The sequence below is a fragment of the Danio rerio genome, chromosome 4 (genome assembly GCF_052040795.2).
Source record: "Danio rerio strain M-AB ecotype USA chromosome 4, GRCz13ab, whole genome shotgun sequence".
Lineage (NCBI taxonomy): Eukaryota > Metazoa > Chordata > Actinopteri > Cypriniformes > Danionidae > Danio > Danio rerio.
This window is the reverse complement of record NC_141024.2, coordinates 5229817-5251833: the sequence shown is the minus strand read 5'-3', so window position 1 is coordinate 5251833 and position 22017 is coordinate 5229817. Positions and strand designations below refer to the sequence as shown.

General features: G+C 36.3%; 1 protein-coding gene across 17 annotated transcripts in view; it reads right to left on the bottom strand.

Moving 5' to 3' along the window:
• Window positions 1-22017, bottom strand: part of ptprz1b (protein tyrosine phosphatase receptor type Z1b) — a 93351-nt gene that overhangs the window by 45894 nt on the left and 25440 nt on the right. For all 17 annotated transcript variants that reach the window (XR_015942172.1, XR_015942173.1, XR_015942174.1 and 14 more), the window contains one exon: window positions 5554-5619. Coding sequence is in view for 6 of the 17 variants with exons in the window: in XM_087247896.2 (XP_087104022.2) it covers window positions 5554-5619 (66 nt within the window). In the remaining 11 variants the exon portion in view is untranslated. The remainder of the gene's footprint in view (window positions 1-5553; window positions 5620-22017) is intronic.

The following is a 22017-nucleotide window of genomic DNA, read 5'->3' as shown; positions in this document are numbered from 1 at the left end:
ACACAGACACACACACTCGTGATAACAGACACATTTACTAATGTGCCACTATTACAGACACTATTACAGACGCACTTTCAGACACACACACGATAACACAGACACACACACTTGTGATAACAGACACATTTACTAATGTGCCACTATTACAGATGCATTTACAGACACACAAATGCTAACACAGACACACACATGTTCGTACACAGACACACAAACATGCTAACACACTCATACGAGCTAACACAGACACACTGTAATCAAAACGAGCGGCTGCTGCTATGGTAACCGTATCCGCGGATGTGGCATAAACGCAGAGCCTGAAGTCATCTGAAGGATTTGCAGACCTCTGGGCTGCTCTGACATTTTCAATATTTCTGTTTTCCTAACAGCACAGATCAGGCGGGTCTGATTGCTCACGACTGAGAGCTGCAATAACAGGTAGGATGTTCTTTGGCCTTTGAGGCGATGGGAATGAATAAGGGCGTAAATCACAGATGGGAACGATTATCGTGGATTCCTCCTCCACAATGACACCCTGATCCATACACACAGTCAGGCTGATTACACCAGACAATTACCCACAACACTTTCCACCCAGATTCCTGTTAGTAATGCTGACAAACAGGAGGAGGAGAAAGCACAACATGTGTGAATGTGAGTGGAGGTACTCAGGGGCGGACTTAGTGATTTGGGGGCCCTAAGCAATTCTAGATATGGGGCCCAAGCATTGAAACTCAAAACAGTCACTATTTTTTTCTCTGTAGATGTAATGTGAAGGGATGCTGATAAAGTGCAGATCCAAATGCAGGGTTTAATATGCAGAGAATGGTCAGGCTAGCAACAGTCAACCCAGGAGCAAACAGATGTATACGGGTAAATCCAGAGACATGGTCATAAACAGGTGGATGGTCAAAAGGCAGGCAGCAGACAACGTAAAAAAGCAAAACTGATGAAGATCAGTACACGACAAGTCAAGGCAAGGGAAACGCATAAATAGTCCGTGTAATGAGTCTTTAACAATCCCCTGGCTGTGTTTTTACAGTCAGGATCAGAAACCGGTGTGTGTGTGGTGCATGACTGGATCTGTAGTCCTTTGTAGTTCGGTAGCATACTGTGTGTTTACCAACGATCTGCACAGGCTGGATGATTGTGAAAGTAGATTTTTTTTTGCAGATTAACTACATGTTAAAAATATATTTTAAGGTGGAACCTTTATCTTCTTAATGTAAAATTAAATACAATAAATTGACAAATAAAAAAAGTTCACAAACTATGTTCAGGTAATTAGCCATATTTGTGTTTGGATTTTAATATTTGCATGTACAGTAGGGACGGAACGGTCCACTGTTCATGGGGGCCCCCGGTTTTAAAATGAAGTAATGACATTAAAACTTTAATAGTTAAAGAAAATAGTTTTACAACATGTGATATAAAGTTTATAAAAGAGCTTTATGATTAATATAGGCTTCTTGGCATTGTTCGGGGCCCCCTAATCATCTGGGGCCTTAAGCGGCTGGTTACCTTGCTTATTGGTTAAGTCCGCCCCTGTAGGTACTATGAATTAAAAAAGGAAATTTCTACAAAAGCACACTTCATCTAAACAACTGATTAATACTATATGAAGAATATAAACGAGAGGTAAATTATTTCATTTTCTTTTCGGATAAATCCCTTTATTAATCAGGGGTCGCCACAGCGGAATGAACCGCCAACTTATCCAGCATATGTTTTACGCAGCGGATGCCCTTCCAACTGCAACCCATCTCTGGGAAACATCCATACCCTCATTCACACACACTCATACACTACGGACAGTTTAGCCTACCCAATTCACCTTTACCGCATGTCTTTGTACTGTGGGGGAAACCGGAGCACCCGGAGGAAACCCACGCGAACACACGGAGAACATGCAAACTCAAAATGTAATTGTATAAAATGGTGCATTTGGTATAATTTGTTGATATAAATTTTATTTTCTCAAATGAAATGCCTTAAAGGTCAAATTATTTTAATTATTTATACACATGCAAGTAAAATCTGAAATATTTATCAAAAATATACATTTAAAACTTATATTTCTTTCTTTGAAAGGATTACTAAAATGCTTAATTATTAAATTATTATAACAAAACCAAGACACTTTAAACCATAATAACAGGAAGTTGAATAACAGGAAGTTGCTGCAGACTTTTACATCAGTATAATGATGCATTTCCAACTAAAACTGAATATTGAGCAGGGGGCGGGGTTTTATTTTGCACTCCTTCTTATCTTTCACTTGCAGCAAACTAATGATGGGAGGGGTGTGGCTAATCATATTTCTCCCAATCTGTCAAAGAGACATCATCAGAGAAGCCCTGATATTCCACAGCAGCACATCCATTGGCAAACTTTGGCAAACCCTGATGAATAATAAAGGGACTAAGCCGATGAAAAATAAATGAACGATTGAATATATTAATGCATATGCATCTTTTTAATGAAATAAAATGCATTAAAAAACAATTCCAAGGTGTTCCAGCATTTGCTTTTCCCATGAAATGTAAAACACAAGTCGTATTCAAAACACTCTGTAATTTTCACAAGAAAAGCTATCTGGTCCATTGCATTTGCCTAAATGTTCCCACAGTAAAGGATGCTAATACGGATTAGACATGAAGAAAGGAGGCTAAAATAAAAAAAAAGTTTTCAAGCGCCTCTGTGAAAATACACCACACCGGGAGAGAGAAACATGCTGTGATTTAATCAGGTGACCAGACCAAAACATCTAATTCACAATTAGTCCATAATAAAAAGAAATAGAGTAAAAAAAGGCCATTTCCCAGACACGAGGAGTAAATGTGAAGCGTTACGGAGTCACTATGTGACTGTCAGCTGAACTTGCGAGAGTCTATGAGCAAATTAGCATTCAGACTTGACAGCTTTTGTTTGAGGAGGGAAGCATTTATGAGAAACAATCCGAGTTAAAAACAGAGGAACGTGTTTCTCTCTCACCACAGGCCTGTGCCGAGCCTCACAATCAACTGTGGGCTTTCACATGTTAATTCATTTAGTTTCGGCTCAGTGAACACAACACACACACAGCCAGTATCACAATTCACACTCAGACAAACAAGTTTTTGCCCACATTGCAAACTCAGAGAGCAACATTAGCAGTTATAATAATGTCAGTGATTATGTTATGGAGTTTGATTTCTCATCCCGGTGTTAGGTGCTGTAGGATGTGGTGTGTAAGGGGTTTTACAAATACAAACTGGCAAAACTAAGAAACTATGATTAATTAAATCATAATCGGTTAATATCATTGATTTCCACATCAACACAGTAAGTTTAAAATTTGGAAATGAGACTAATTGAAAAAGATTTCCCTTAGATTTTATTGCCATTGTGCATATCATTATGTCTTCTCTTGAAAATTGTTTAATGTCATATGTGTGTTGAATGTAAACTCCCTATTGAAATGCCACCATTCAATGTAAATATTCTGAACATGTTCTTAAATGAGGAAATCCAAATTGTGTCATAAATCACCTCCAAAGTATTACTGTAATACTGTACTATTGCTGTAATAACTGTAGATTACTGTAATATTGTTGCACCTGCTTCAGCCATGGAACAGCAGCAAAGGTCCTTGATTATTATACCGAAATGAAAGTATATTTCATAGCCATATAAGCCTAGAAAATGGTAAGTTTCTGTTGGTCTTAGTGAACAAAATAACTACAGAAGCTTTAATAGGAAATTTATTAAAAATCTTTTGATGCTAATGGTTTAATCCAATTCAATAAATTACGCTAAGCTAAACTAAGCTATAAATGCTCCTGTCAGACCTAGTCTAGAAATCAGCTGAATTATCTAAAATAATGTAAAGCTCAACTGTTTGCCTAGAGGTCTCGTAAAACAGCTTTTTTTTTAAAAGTTGAGTGTACTTTTAAATAAATTTTAAATACTGGCCCTGGTCTAAATTACACAACATTACATTAGGATTGTGTTTGAATCTTTTAGAGTTATTTTTCATTGTTCAACTACTGGTACAATCTAGAAATGTGATATCTCATTATTTCATAGTTTCTTGAAGTCATTGCGTTTGGGAAAAGAGTTGAGGTTCTCGAGGTGAATGCGTACCTTGGATCTAAGGGTCAAACAACAAAACATAAGGTCAAGATCCTTGGTGTGATTCTGGAGTGAGATTAGAAATTCAATAGTCATGTCAAAGTAGTAAGTAAATCAGCACACTGTCATCTCAAAAATATTGCAAGAATTAGATGCTTTGTTTCCAGTGAGGACTTAGAGAAACTTGTTCAAGATTTTATCAGCAGCAGGGTGGATTACTGTAATGGACTCCTCACTGGCCTTCATAAAAAAAAAAGACAGTCAGACAGTTACAGCTCATCCTGAACACTTCAGCCAGGATTCTGACCAGAACTAGGACATCAGAACACATCACACCTGCCCTCCGGTCTTTACATTGGCTCCCAGTTACATTCAGAATAGATTTTAAAGTATCATTACTTGTCTATGAATCACTAAATGGCCTAAAACTTCAATACATTACAGATATGCTCACTGAATACAAACCAAACAGATCCCTCAGATCTTTAGGAATTAGGATAATATAAATAAAAAATTCCAAGGGTTCAGTCAAAGCAGGGTGGATCCGCCTTCAGCTACTAACAGCGTCCCCCACTGCTGGAATCAGCTTCCAGAAATGATCAGATGTGCTTCAACATTAGGCACATTCAAATCAAGACTAAAAACACATCTGTTCAGCTGCGCCTTTACTGAATGAGCACTGTGCTACGCTCCACAGATCACGCTATTATGTGTTTCTTTTCTCTTTCATTCTTTTATAATCTGTTTAACACATTTTAATCAGTTTTTATGTTAAAATCATTAAAAATTTCTTTAATATTTTTATTTTGCTGTTTCTTTTATTGTTCTTTATGTAAAGCACTTATAATTAGCATTGTGTATGAAATGTACGCTTTAAATAAACTCGCCTAGCCTTTTTTCCCCATGCAAAAATTGCCACTATAATACTATATGGTTGTTGTATGGGTGCTAGGATTATTAGGTACACCTTACTAGTAACGGGTTGGACACCCTTTTGCCTTCAGAGTTGCTGCCATGTGATTGGCTGATTAGAAATTTGAGTTAATGTGCAGTTGGACATGTGTACCTAATAAAGTGGCCGGTGAGTATATGTATTTGTTTTTATGTTGCTGCTCTGTGGTTATTAAAATGCCACAACATTTTTTTTTCATATTTTACCCCAATCAAAGCACCCTTCAGCCTGAATTAAAAGCCAAAAGTCAAGGCCAAGAACGCTCCTGAAAGTCACTTACTCTTTCTAAAACCTTGAGTGTCTGGAAAGTGTCTAAGACTTTCAGCTAATCTCGGAGTGGTGTGTGCCGCTCGACGGACACTGATCCGGCATTATTCACCTCCATCTACTGCCATCTTATCCGCCTCTCACTGTGAGGGTTTTAAGGCTTTTGGGTCTGAGCCACTCTAAAGACACACAATAAGAGCGTTTGTTCCAGCGTCACCCACCTGTGTAAGACCAGTCGACGTCCTCTGTGAATTTGCGCTGACCTCTCAGGTACGAAGCGGCCAGATCTGGAAAGAGAAAGACGAGGAGAGCTGGAGTCAATGGATCAGTGATTCAGAGGAGGACAAATCACTGTTCAAAGGAGTCAGTGTTTCCTTATGCATTCATTATATGAGCTTGTGCTTTCCTCCCTGCAAAAGTAGCCTCCATAATGCTATGTGGTTGCTTGGGTGTTGCTATGTGGTCCATGAAGTGTTTCAAGTGGTATATATAGATCATTAATGTGTTGCTGCTATGTGGTTATTCAATTGTTCTAAATGGTTTGTATATAATGCATTGCAATGTGGTTGCTAGGGTGTTTTAAAAGGGGTGGTCCACTGCGATGTCATATTTTAGACTTTAGTTGATGTGTAATGTAGATGTGTAAAAAAAAACAACATCTCTGAATGTAAGATGTTCAAAGTTCAATGCAAAGGGAGACATTGGCTTTTACAGAGTTGGCTTAGCAAAGTCTACTGCAAACCAAGTTTGGGGACTACAAAAAATACACCTGGGCTGGTGAGATCACAAGGGCTTCCGGTTCCGTGTATTCACCACGAGCACACACGCAGCGAAGAGGCGTGGCCAGATGTGCTGTAATGTTATAACAGAGAAAGCTAAAATGCCATCTAAGCACTGCTATTTCCACAGAGCTTCTTCTGTTTCTGTAATTGGGCTTCCAAAGGACACGACACAAAGAGAGAAGAGCTTACAATTTAATCTTAATTATGTTCCAGAGAATTATAAAAAAAAAAAAAAAATATATATATATATATATATATATATATATATATATATATATATATAGCTAGCATTTGACAAAGGACAGCTTCCAGAATCTCTCCCAGTTCAGTGCTGGATTCGGCTAAAAACTCAACCCAAGCTCATTCTGAAAATGTAGCCCCGCAGACGTTTTTGGAGACCACGATTTACGTGGCCGAAGGTACATATGGCTGCATTTAATTTTTTCAAGCAAACGCTTCGGAGCGGTGTGACGCTGCTCCTCATCGCGCTCACCGGCTGACGGCTCACCTCCGTGTGGAGGGCTTTTCGCCAAAACCAGTTTGTCCGGTTAGCTCGTTGTGACCGGCGACGACCGGGGTCGAGTCTGGGGAAGAGCAGTTCCAGAAATCAGGTAAGACAAAAAGCAGAATTTAAAGCGAACGAGTTCATAACGTTGTGAGAATTCGGTGAAATACTAAAACTCCAGCAGCTTTACGTGAGAACAGCGCGGGTGTGAATGGCGCTCGCAAGAGGCACTCGAGACACGAAAAAGCATGCACTGCAGCTTCTTGCGCATTTGCGAAAACAAAAAAATGCACAAATACATACCTCCCGGGACGTATTTCGCGGCCTCCAGAAACGTACGCGGGGCTACGTTTCCAGAATGAGCCTGGGTTGTAAAAACTCCTCAAAGGAGCACTTCCAACCATAACAGAAGAAGCTGTGGATTGTGAGCTACGACCTGTAAGCATTATTATTAGTTAAAATTGATCAGTTACAGTACATGCACAGTGTCTAGTGTTAACGGTATGTTGTAGTGAGGACGTAAACAATGGAGAATGCTGTTTGGCACTGCTAACAATTTAGCTACAGATTCATATTTATCCGTCAAACCCCAGTAAACACCCACAATCTTCAGCAGCGCTGCAGTGTCTCTCTTTGCTCCCACTTTCCCTGCGTACATCTCAAATAACAAACTCGCAAAATATATGTGAATGCTTCATATTACTTACACATGCTTATAACCCAAATATATGTGAAAGACGCTTGCCAGATTTTATATTAGAGAGCAGGTGTGAGGTTCAGCTGTCCTCTTCCTTTTCTGTGCGATTCAGGCTCAAACTGATACGGCAAACAGCTACTCTGACTGACAGTGTTTACACAGCAGAGGCACAGCGTGTGCTATTAGAGGCATGGCGCATACTGGTAAGCCGATCCACAAATCACAGCACATTATGTTAGCTGACCAATCAGAGCCTCTTGAGGGCAGGCCTTTCAGAGGAACTAGGAAATATGACCGATCGTTTTCATGTTAGCAGAGTAGCTGTATATAATCAAAGTAGGATATATGAAAAAATAACCTGATTTTTTTTTTTTTTACAAATGAAGCATGAGCGCAGACTGCTTTGCATCTTGTAAACACAACCAAGCCTTAAAAAAATGCACTCTGGACCACCTCTTTAATGTGTTCTTATAGAGCACTCCTATGTGGTGTGGCTATATGCATTCCAAGACGTATACATAGTTTTTTAATATGTAATGTAGTTATTAACATGTTCTAAATGGATTGCATAGGACACATTGCAATGTGGTTGCTAGGCTGTTCTAAATGGTATATATATATATATATATATATATATATATATATATATATATATATATATATATATATATATATATATATATATATAATGCAATGCAATATGGTTGCTAGAGCACTTTTATTTGGTTTCTAGGGTGTTGTTTTGTGGTTATTAAGAGTTTAAAAAGTTTTCAGGGTTAATTGCAACAGTATGTGGTTTGTAGAATGTTGCTGTGTTATTACTAAGGTGTTCTTATAATGCATTACTATGCTGTTTGTAATGTGTCACTTTGTTGTTGCTAAGGTACTCTAAATGGTATATACAAAGAGTTCTGAATGTGTATATATTAGTGCATTGCTAATTGCTATAGTGCACTCTAATAGTGGTTTCTAGGGTGATGCTATGTGGTTATTAAGGCGTTATGTGTGCTTTATCTAATGCATTGCCATGTGGTATCTATGGTGTTACATATAAAGGGTCTTGAATGGTCAATACATAGTGCATTGCTAAATGGTGCTTAGGGTGATGTTATGTGGTTACTAAGCTGCTCTAAAAACTATATGTACAGTAGTACATTCCTATTCTTCTAGGGTTTTGCTATGTGTTCACTAAGGTGCTTTAAAGGTGCATCAAAACATTAATATGTGGTTTCTAGGGTGTTTTGTATGTTTGTTAGGTTGTTCTGAGCAGTATATAGTGTATTGCTATATTAAAGTAGGTTATATTTCAAAAACGAGGCCTGCTAACACCCACTCTTGTCACTCTCTGCAGTGACTGTGGTGCAAATACCTTTAAATGAAAGTGTGATGAGGGACAGGTCATTATTATCATCATAGGCTGGACAAGTGTTCTTCACCATGTCTGCTCCAGCTTATGGCATGGTACTGTCTAGTGTGTGTGTAGTGTCAAATGCATGTGTGTTCTGCAACACATGTGAGACTAAGGGGACACCTGTCCGGACAGATCAAAAGACACATGTCACTGCTTCGATGATGAAAGGACAGATGACCTCATAAACACACAGCTGTCACCCCGACCAATGAGAAACAACAACCTGAAACAAGACTGAGAAGAGCAGCCTTCAAGTGGATGGATGGATGGATGGATGAGTGAATAGTTGGAACGATGGACGGATAGATGGATGGATGGATGAATGGATGGATGCGTGGTTTCCAGCATTTTCTAGAGTATTAATAGTGGTTGGCATATGGTTGCTAGGGTGTTCTATGTTGTTGCAATGGGGTTTCTAGACAGCTGATAATGTGTCCTATATGGGATGCTACAGGGATTTTATAAGGTGTTCCAGATGGCTGCTAGGCAGTTATATGAACCAGGTAGGATGTAAAGGAATGATTTAATTAAACTTAATTGAACATATATAAAGTAAATAAGTAAGTACATAAATAACTAAATAAATAAGGATGTAAAATGACTGAATTGTTTGTGCCAATTGTCTACACTGGACACAAAGTCCAAGTGTCGGTGAGTGGATCAGATGTTACATGTCCTTCAAAGGGATTTAGAGAAGATGAAAAGCGCTGAAGCGTGTAAAAGTGAGTTAAAGAGCGTTTTAAGAGTGTTTGACGTGTAATACGGTCAGTGGAGCCGCAGACGTCCCTGCTCTCACAGAACAGCCACTGCCACAATAGAGCCTTTGAAGACTCGTCTGCTGCACAACAGGCCATTATTACAAACCACAGCCGGACACAAGTTTCACAAACAGAAACGCCTCTGCCACCCATATAAGGGCTTTTCTCAATGATGCAATTATTTAATATGTAAAAAAAATTTAATTATTAAATTAAAAATAATTACAATATTATAAGCAGCTTTCTTATATTTGAATACGATTTTATACAAATATTAAATTATCTGATTGTTTTCAGCCTTATTTAGATATTTTCAACCATATACCATTACAATAAAACAAATTAAATTTTGTGCTGTTTATTAGACCTTTTATTTAATAAATTTAATTTATATTCAAATATTCTAATAAAATAATGAATTAAAAATATTTACATATTATTTTGTTTTGTGGAGTTCCAGGCTTGAAAATCTATATTGCTTAAAGCACCCGTTAGCTAGCAAATATTATATTACTTATACAATATATATAATAAGTAGCATATTCATAAAGATTTTATTAAATCATTCAGACCATACATTCCAGATCATGATTATGAACATCGATAATTGCTTGATTTTAAAATTTTATTTACATATTTTCTAGATTTTTTCAACAAAGTGTGCAAATAAAAATACAAATTAAATCATTTTAAAATGTATGTAAGTCTCAACAATTTTGCTAATTACTTTTCATTAACTAGAAAACCAAATAGAGATTTTAAAATTAAGTAGCATATTTATGAAGATTTTTTATTAAAATATACAATTATTTGATTGTTTTTATTTTTATATTTTTTCAACAATACAAGTAAAGAAAATAAATAAAAAATAAAAAATCTGGAAGTTTCATCAATTTTTCCGTTTATTTTGTGCAGTTTGAAGATGTTCCAGGTTTGGAAATCATTGCAAAAATGCCTAAAAGCATTCGTTATTTAGAAAATTACAGATAGATAAGTAACAAAGTAACAAAATTCATAAAGATTATGTTAAACTATACAATTATTTTTTTGCCATCCACTGCATAAGCTGGAATAGTTGGCGGTTCATTCCACTGTGGCGACTCCTGATAAATAAGGGACTAAGCCAAAGGAAAATGAATTTATTATTTTATATTTTATATATATTTTTCTATATTTTTCAACAATATATACAAATAACACAATCATTTAAAAGAATATGGATGTCTCAACAATTTTATCATTTATTTTGTGCAATTCAGAAATGTTCCAGTTTTGAAAATCTGTGAAACTGCCTAAAAGCACCCTCTTGCAAATATCACCACAGCACATTATTTACATTCAGCATTCTTATGGAGAACAGCCATTTGTTAAGCACATTTCATTCTTATAAACCGGCTTTGTGTTGGCAGTTCTGTGGAGTAAAGCCCAGTTGGCAGGGCGGTGAAACCGCGAGTGGAAAAAAGCTGGTCAAAGAAAATCCCAGCCGTTTGGGAAGAGCACAGACTCATCCTCGCAGGAAGAGCAGAAACCCTGCGTCCTGCCGAAGCTTTTCTGGCTCCAGTCCATTTCACAGGCGCTCGGAGAAAAGCCGGAGGCAAATGAGATTAAAATTGCTCACAGTTTGATGTTAATGAGTCTATCGGCAGTAAAACAAGCCCTTTGGTGAACCCGCTACAAACTACACATCCTGCTACTACAAAGTAAACTCCGATTGGGAATTTCTTACATTGATATTTGAATATATTTTAAACCAAGCATCAGGAGTTAAAGCTTTTTAGTTGAATTACTGTGACAGTAATATGACACATGCAATTTATTTATTGCTATATAAACAGTGCATGAAGATGGTGAATAAATCAAGCAATATTTATTTATGACAATAAAAAACTATTATTCATTCATTACATTTTCCTTCGTCTTAGTCTCTATTTTAGAGGTCGCCACAGCAGAATGAACCACCAACTATTCTAGTATATGTTTTACACAGCGGATGCCCTTCCAGCTGCATCTACAATTTAGCTTATTCAAAAACTCAACATAGAAATGCCAACTGACCCAGCCGGGACTCGAACCATTGACCTTGAGTGCCAATCACTGAGCCACCAGCATATGGTTCCTAAAATGTTATATATATATATAAATATATATATATATATATATATATATATATATATATATATATATATATATATATATATATATATATATATCATAGACATATTATTATTATTAATATTATTATTATTATTATTATGTTTATTGTTATTATTATTATTATTATTATGTTTATTGTTATTATTATTATTATTATTATATACTTATCTTATTAATGTAGTTACCAATAAATGTAAAACTAATACTACAAAATAATAATAATAATAATAAACAAATCAAAAATTCATAAATAAATGATATATAAATACATAGAATTAAATATAATTACACATCAAGTGATTATTATTATTATTATTATTATTTAGTATTACTACTAATATTACTACTACTTCTAATAATATTGTTTTATTATTACTTTTACTATTATCAATATTATCATTATTATTATTATTTTTTTTTATACACTTTTTCTATTATTAAAAATAATTTAAATGGCTATAAGTTGACCTGGTTGATTCATTCATTCATTTTCTTGTCGGCTTAGTCCTTTTATTAATCTGGGGTCGCCACAGCGGAATGAACCGCCAACTTATCCAGCAAGTTTTTACACAGCGGATACCCTTCCAGCCGCAACCCATCTCTGGGAAACATCCACACGCACACATTCACGCACACACTCATACACTATGGACAATTTAGCCTACCCTGTACCGCATGTCTTTGGACTGTGGGGGAAACCGGAGCACCCGGAGGAAACCCACGCGAAGGCAGGGAGAACATGCAAACTCCACATAGAAACGCCAACTGAGCCAAGGTTCGGACCAGCAACCTTCTTGCTGTGAGGCGACAGCACTACCTACTGCGCCACTGCCTCGCCTAATAGTTTTATATATAACACAAAATTATATATACAGCAAATAAAAAAAAATTAAATACAATTTTCAAAAATTAAAAGCCAGAGTACACTTTTATGCATATACAATTATATATATATATATATATATATTAACATAATATGCTATATTATAGTATAGTATATAGTATAGCATATTAGTATGTTATATTATATAGTGTAGTGCAGTATTGTGTAGTATAGTATATTACTATAGTTTAGTATATTAGTAAGTAGTATATTAATAGTAATATCATAAGTATTAATACTAATAGTTGTATTATTAGTAATTATAAAATTACTGATGATAAATAACACTAATCCTACACTACTAATACTATAATATTACTAATACTAATAAATAACTTAATAACTTAAGTAATGCCATTGATGTACATGTTATTTTTACTACTGTGAAAGGACTCAAGCCCTTTTTTTCTGAATGAAAGAGATTTGGCAGACTGAGGTTGTTTACTACAGTCAAACTGCAGGCCGAGCCTGGAAAAGACGGTATCCATGTGTCCAGTACGGCATAGGAAGCGGATGAGGGAGGAACGCTAAATGTCTCTAGAGTAATTCAAATAAATAAGAGGATTAGACAGGTCTCGGGGAAGCCGGCCAGCAAACCGTGTCCAGCAAAACCCAAGTACAAACACAAGACCTTAAAGCCCAGTCTCCCTCCTTACACACACACACACACACACACACACACACACACACACACACACACACACACACACAGTCATTAAATAACTTCCGCTGAGGAGTTTCCCTGCTCTCGGTTTGATGAAACCCAGTGTTTTACATAATGATGGAGAACACCTGTCTGACATTCAACACAGCAGTTGTTCAATTGACAGGTAATTTAATTATTTTATTTAGATTATTTTTGGATCTTTAAGGTCAGGGGTTGGAAAATTGCCAGATGGGTCTTAAAGAGGACCTATTATACAAAAGTCACGGTTTAAACACAGTTGTGTGGCAGCAGTGTGTGAATATAATCAGCATCTAACAGTAAAGATGCATTCATTGTATCTTTTATAAATCACACTAGATAGAAACACTTTGATTGACATTTTCACTGTGTACGTTTCATCAGAGGGGAAAAGCCCCACCCATTAGTGACAATCACTCCCTCATTAGCATACGACATCAGTCTCGCTTTTGAATCTGCCACTATGCTGACACACAGGCATTTGTAGCTCAGCCCTCTTTTTAAAAGAGCAAAATCTCATTTGAATTTATAGCGACAGTAACCAAAAATGGCACAATTTAGATCAAAGCTTAAAAAGGGCAGTTTCAACGTTCTAAAACATTATCTGTGTGGTATTTTTAGCTGAAACCTCACACACACACACACACACACACACACACACACACACACACACACACACACACACACACACACACACACACACACACACACACACACACACACACACACACACACACACACGTCTAGAGACATTAGCCACTTATATTACATCTTGTAAAAAGGGGCATAATAGGTCCTCTTTTCTGGAGGACAGAAAGAAGATGAACAGCTTCTCTATTGTCATGATAATCTATTGTTCCCCATTCTTCACCATTTCTATTTTCTATAAAGGATGGCACGAAGGATTGTGAAAGATGAAACAAAACAAACTGCAACAACATCACATGACACAAAAAATGTCAAAAAAAGTTTATTTATAAATTAATTTTGAGAGGATCACGTGCTTATGATTGCTCTCAGCTGCTCCCACATCAGCTCATGATTGATTCTCCAATCAGATGATTCCTAACTCACTATAAAGAACCGGAGTTTTCTTATCTCAATATCTTCCTCTTTAAGAACCCCCCCCCGACCCACCACTACTCCCCCTCCTTTCCAGATGGGCGACACAGCGGCCAAGTGATTAGCACTGTTGCCTCACAGCAAGAATGTCTCTGGTTAAAGTCCTTACTAAACCAGATGACATTTCTGTGTGGAGTTTTGCTCATTCTCCCACAGCTCGAGTGGGTTTTCCCTGTGCTCCTTTCATCCCACAGTCCAAAAACACACAACCTAAGTAAATTAAACACACCAAAATTGATACCAAAGCCAAACTCTTAGCAAGTACACCTCTCCTCAGCCCCCCATATCTGTCATTAGCCAGAAATAAGCCAGGGAAAGTTTATCGAGATCTACCTGAGCTCAAACTCCCCTATTGCCTTGCAAACAGGAGGGAGCCCAGGGCTCGAGGATCTCACAAGCTCAGGACTCTCTCCTGAGACAGCATGCTAAACAAGCTTTATCAATCATCAGCTAAGTGTAAAACAAAACAAAACAAAACAAACCAAAAAAAAAAAAATGCAACAATTCAATATGTAACGTCACAAAACAAAAACGAATTGAAACTAAACAAAATTAAACGATACGAAAACCAAAAATAAATAAACAAAACAAAATTAAACAAAACGCAACAACATCACAGGACACAAATATGTGACAAAATTTCAAACAAAACAAAACAAAACAAAACAAAACAAAACAAAACAAAACAAAACAAAACAAAACAAAACAAAACAAAACAAAACAAAACAAAACAAAACAAAACAAAACAAAACACGATACGAAATTTGAAACATCACAAAAAAACTAAATTAAACAAAATAAAACGAAAAACAAAGCAATATACAAAAAAAAACAATACAAAACATCACTAAACAAAACAAACTAAATGCAACAACATGACACGACACATTAAAAAATGTCACAAAACAAAACAAAAAAAGAAAAAACAGAAAAAAACTGCAACAACACCATTCCAAACATCACAAAACAAAACAAAAATGAAACAAACCAAAACACACAGACATTTGTCAACAGATTCTAGTTAGGGTTTATGGACACAATAGTGAAAAAGCATTTATTTGTAATGGCCATGTGTGATGTATGTGGGCAGCAGCCTGTGCCAGCTGTTTGTGCAGGGTCAGAGGGAATGACATGCGGCCCGCGTGAGAAAACTCAGACTGCTAAAACCAGAGAACAGCTGGAGGTTTATACCTTCACACACACACACACACACACACCAAAGATTCACAACACCCAAATACAACTCTCAGCAAATCAATCTGCCTTTATCCCCACAGTCATCTGCAAATTAAACTCTGAGATGAACAGAGCCTGAGTATTCAGAGAAAAAAACCTTCAAGGTCATATTGCTGTTGTCTTCATTTCTCATCCTCTACCAATTTTACATTTAGTCATTTTGGATTTATAGACTTTGAGTGACTCTCGTGAGTGTTATTTTATACTAAGTGTGTGTTTGTTTCGATTGCATTTATTTTCTGCTTGTCGGAAGATAATTTTGTGCGTCATCTAAGCGAAAGTGGTTTGCATTAAAGGTTTGCATTTATACATCACTAGTCGCAAAGTACAAATGCAAACCTTTTTGTCGAAGAATACATTTGTTTAAAACAATTACAATAGCTGGCTCGTACAACCTTGGCCCTGTTGTGAGATTTCCTTGTTTTATAAGGATATAAAATAAGCATTTTTTTTTTTTGCTTAAATTCCGCCTATAAATAATTCATATTTAAGAAAGACTAAGGCAGTTAAGTGTTTTAAAGAAAAAAAATTATGCATGATTGAGGGTGTCACGGTGGCGCAGTGGGTAGCGCTGTCGCCTCACAGCAAGAAGGTTGCTGGTTCGAGCCTCGGCTGGGTCAGTTAGAATTTCTGTGTGGAGTTTGCATGTTCTCCCCGTGTTTGTGTGGGTTTCTTCCAGGTGCTCCCGGGTTTCCCCTACAGTCCAAACACATGATCTATAGATGAACTGAATAAGCTAAACTGGCTGTAGTGTGTGAGTGTAAATGCAGGTGTATGAGTGTTTTCCAGTGTCGGGTTGCGGCTGGAAGGGCAGCCGTTGAGTAAAACGTATGCTGGATAAGTTAGCGGTTCATTCCGCTGTGGTGACCCCTGATTAATATAGGGACTAAGCCGAAAAGAAAATAAATGAATGAATAAGACATGTTGGGTTTGGTAAATCAATACATTTATTTTAAAAAAAGGCCCTCGTTTTTTTTTTCTAACCAAGATTCTTAAGTCACATCGGAAAAAAGGACTGAATATCACTATTAGGTTGCTAGGATATAATTAGGTTGCTAGGATATATGTTGCTAGGTGATTGCTAGGGCACTCGATAGTGTGCATTAGTGCCCACCCACTTCTCAGCAGCGCTGCTTCCATAGTATTTTCCCCATTCATAGGAATGTTCTAGAAAAGACTTCATTAAACCATCATAAACCCATGGACCAAACCAACCAAGCAGAATCACAACTACAAACTCTGTAAATTTGTAAAGTAATGAGTAAGATTTTAAAATGAGTGAAAGATGTACAGTTTCATGAAGCTTTGCAAATGACACGATCAAATAAGAGAAATGTAAGTGGTTATTTAAGGTTATTGGCTGTATCAATGAAAATGTTTTCAAGCTTATTGGACGTTTGCATTTACAAGCATTGAAGTATTTAGTGAGCAACTTATTTGGGGTGGAGCTAATGTTCTCTTAGCTCACTGATTGATAGAAGTGTGCAGGGTAATGTATTTGTATTTGTTTAGACACGAGCTAAATTAATGCAATCAAATGGGTACAGTAGAAAGAAAATACAAACTTCAGAGCTCACAACAGGTTTATCAGTAATTGTTAAAAATCTATTTCCATGAAGAGAAAAATGAAAGTTTTACGTCTAGAATCTACCCAATACATTTATTTGAGAGCAAAAAGTGATTTTTAATGTTCATAAAATCTAATAAATCCCATGCCGCCCTGCACAACAAAACCAGTCTTGTGTTGCCCAGAAAGCCAAAAATACAGTTTTTGGTCAAAATAATCTTTTTTTTTCTGATGCGCACCAAATCTGCCCAGTAAGCTTATTTGACAATGTATGTTTTGTTTGGCAATAAAAAAATATGCCACTCAGGAGCACAAAACCAGGTTTATGTTACACAAATACATTTTTGGCAAAAAACTAAATACAGTGTATGATTCATAATTAGCATTCTTTTATGCCAAAAATCATTAGAATATTAAGAAAAGATCCTCTTCTGTGAAGATATTTTGTAAAATTCCTCCAGTAAATATATGTATAAAAGTCAAATTAGTTTATTAGTAATACGTATTGCTGAACGCACTTCACATCGACATCTTTAAAGTCAATATTTTGTCAATATTTATTTTTTTTAACCCTCAGATTGTAGATTGTTAAAGGTTTTAATTCAGTCAAGCACTGACCCATTCTAACAAACCAAACATCAGTGGATCTCTATCTTAATTTTGTTATTCAGGGTCATATAATGTTGCAATCTACGAATATGCAAGTATTAAATCCTCCTGTCAAAAATGACCTGTGATCATTTTAACAACAGAAAAAAAACTAAATTATGTTTTGATTCTATATTTGTTTCTAAAATGACCCCAACATGATGAAAAACGAATGAACTATTTTCAATTTTCATGAAGACTGTACAGAATTAGGGTACAACAGTTGCCTTAGGAGCCAATTTGGACCTGCCAGCTATGAAAACCCTTTTTACAGCACAAAAACTACACTGACACACACTCAACACCTGTTAACAACAGAGAAACACACTTTGGGCTACTGATGAGCTCAATAAGTCTGACAGCTAAAAGATGAATGTTATTATCATAAGAGTACTCAAGCTCTATGTCTGACAGTATATATAACGCTTTTATCAGAGCAAGGAGAGCTTTAGGACGTGCCTGAGGAAACTCCCTGACTAAAGACAGACAGAGCCTCCGGTGGCGTTCAGCCATTAACACTTCCTCCCTCCCGCCACGGACAGCAGGTCAGATCCGACTCGGAAAGGGAACTAAATACTCCATCTTTCTTCAATAGGGGAAAAGCTTTCCTTCCTCAGCTCACCGTCTGTCCGCCGGAGCGAGCCAAAAGCCTTTGAGGAGTTTAAATACTGACTGCTCCACATCCACATCCTGAGGTCAAGAGGAAGAAACATTGACTTTTTTTCTTCTAAGACTCATTTCACGCTCACACCAGCACTTCTAGACTCCTCAATGAACAGTTGCTTTATAGATAAGGGGAAAAAGCTGCTGAGCACAGACAAATGCTTACAGAGGGAATCAAGGAATGGGATTTAAAAATGAATCGTCTCAGAGTTTCAACACTATTTAGATTTTTTTGGGAGCAAAAATAGAAGGAAATCTGCTTAAGTTAAGCATGTAGACTATGACAGGTGTGAAAATTTGCCATGAATCTCATTAATAAATGCTTGACATAAAAGCTGTGTACATATCTCAGAATGAGGAACTGGTTTTATGCACTAAAAGGATGTATATACAGTTACATGGTGCATGTAAAAGAAATTAGTGCCTGCATCAATTTAAATGAAACAAAGTGATTTAATATGCATGTAAAGCATGTTCAATGCAAGCACATACAGGTAACAATTTAGATTAGGTACCAGTTCTCACTATTAACTATATATAATTACCTATATATTAAGATATTGGCTGTTTATTTGTAGTTATAAAGTACATGTTATGATTTGTATATTATTCTGATATGTATACATATTCTGAATGTTCTTATTCTACATCCATAATCCCAATAAACCCGACTACCTTACTAATTATTAATAAGCAACAAATTAGGAGTGAGGCAAAGGTCATTGGTTTATTAATAGCAATAATTGGACCTAAAAATAAAGTGTGACAAACAAACAGATATTGTAATGCAGGGGTGTGCAAACTCGATCCTAGAGGGCCGTGTCCGGTAGATTTTAGCTCCAACTTGCTTCAACACACCTGCAAGGATGTTTCTAGACTGGCTAGTAAGAGCTTGATTAGCCAGGCCAGCTGTGTCTGATTGGGGTTGGAAATAAACTTTGCAGGACACCAGCCCTCCAGGACCGAGTCTGGACGTCCCTGTTTTAATGTAAAAATGAACAGCATACTTAAATGTGCAAAAAAATACATAAATAATTTAATAAAAACTACATCAGATGAATAAAATAAATTATCTCATTACTAATACTATTATTTTAAATATATGTAAGGTCCTTTATAATTGAGTTGAGGTAAGTTATACTTATACACAACCTGACAAAAGTCTTGTCGCCTATCTAAATTTTAGGAATAGCGAATAGTAACTTGACTTCTAGTTGATCATTTAGTATCAGAAGTGGCTTATATAAAAGGTAAAGGCCTCTAGATTACGCTTATTTTACCAAAAAAAAAAAAAGACCATCCCTTGATTTTTAATTATATAATTAGGACAGTAACATCTGACTTTGCTGAGACAAAAGTCTTGTCACTTAACAGAAATAATGTCCAGTATAGAATATAGAGTCATGCTGCAGTGCAAACAGAATGAATATTGTGTCTGACTCCATCATGAGCTTGGAGAACTGCATCCATACATCTCTGCAATGACTCAAATCACTTATTAATAAAGTCATCTGGAATGGCAAAGAAAGCGTTCCTGCAGGACTCCCAGAGTTCATTAAGATTCTTTGGATTCATCTTCAATGCCTCCTCCTCCATCTTACCGCAGACATGCTCAATAATGTTCATGTCAGATGACTGGGCTGGTCAACCCTGGAGCACCTTGACCTTTTTTGCTTACAGTAGCTTTAATGTGGAGGATGAAGTATGAGGAGCGCTATCCTGCTGGAGAATTTGCCCTCTCCTGTGGTCAGTAATGTAATGGGCAGCACAAATGTCTTGATACCTCAGGCTGCTGATGTTGCCATCCACTCTGCAGATCTCTCGCACGCCAGAATACTGAATGCAACCTCAAACCATGATTTTTCCTCCACCAAACTGGACTGATTTCTTTGAGATTCTTGAGTCCATGCGGGTTCCAATAGGTCTTCTGCAGTATGTGTGATGACTGGGACGTAGATCAACAGATGATTCATCTGAAACATCGACTTTTTGACACTTTTCCAAATGATCAACTAGAAGTGAATTTATTATTTGTAGCTCTTACAACTTGGATCGACGACAAGACTTTTGTCCGGCAGTGTATACTTATACTTTATATAGCACTTCAGATGTTTTAATAAGCTCTTGAACTTAACTACATGCAAAAACACCAGCCGAAGTCAATGGAAACGGATACTCTGTGATGGTGTAAATACTGATTTTAATCTAATCACACACATTAGAAACCAATACGACCGCTGAAGAAATGCAACGGAAATGGAATGAAATTAAGACCGCTGGCCATCTCAGTGCCTGTTCTGAATACAGGGTCCTCTTTACAGGAGATTGTGTTTCTACTGAATAGCTTTACTCTGGGGAATGTTTTAAGCCAAGAATGAAATGCGAGCATGTTGTTATTATTCAGGTTAAATAGGATGCTGTATTTAAAATGACCAGGGATGTGCACTAGTCATCTTTATTTTTACTTACACAGTAAAAAAAAAAAAAAACTGAATGTCTTTTATTAGTTAATATTATTTTAGTCTCAATATTAATATAGAAGCTTATTTAAAAATAAAAATAAAAACATAACTGTAGTTCATAAGTATATCTGATTATTTCCTCAAAAAAAAAATCAACAACAACATGTATTTGCAACGTCAAACATTACAATTCAGAATGTCTCACGTTTTTAAACTTTTCTGAATATAATATGATTATTATTATTATTATTACTTTTTACATTTACTGTTATTTAATAGCTACATTGTTTTTATGGTCATTATTTCTAGGTTGTAAAAAAGCAGAACAGTGTTTTACTTATTTTTGTATGTATATAAGGCGTGGAAAATAAGTATTAGACACGTCACCATTTTTCTCAGAACATATTTCTAAAGGTGCCATTGACTTGAAATTCTCACCATATGTTAGTAACAACCAAAAAAATCATATATGAAAAGAAAACAAATCTGTTTAGTTCACAAATAAAGTTATGTCTAACAAAATGAAATCAACAGGAAAAAAGTATTGAACACATGAAGAAAGGGAGAAAGGCAGTGAAAGCCCAGACAGCAGCTGAAATCTCTCAGTATTTCTTCAGCAACACTATGCACTTCATCACCTTATATTGATATCAGCTGCTTCAGTCCAACATTTACATTAGCAGGATGATAAAGATGAAACCAGGGTGAACATTTCAGCAAGACAAGGATCCAAAACACAGACAATGAAACTCAAATGCTTTTAGAGAAAGAAAATCAAGCTGTAGAATGGCCCAGCCAATCACCTGACTACAATCCAATAGAAAATACAAATTAAAGCTCAGATTTGATAGACGAGACCCACAGAACCATCACAATATTTACACTCAGTTAAAGTCTGTGAGAAACTCACACCTGAGCAATGCATGTGACTTAATTCTCCATATAAGAGGCGTTTTTAAGCTCCCATCACCAAAAAAAGCCTTTTATATAAAGTATTAAATACATTTCATTAGTTAAGCACTTTCTCCTATTATTTTTTTATTCAATTGACATGTTGAATATGCATTTCCCCCACTGTATATGATATTGTATCTGCACAAAGTGCTAAAAAA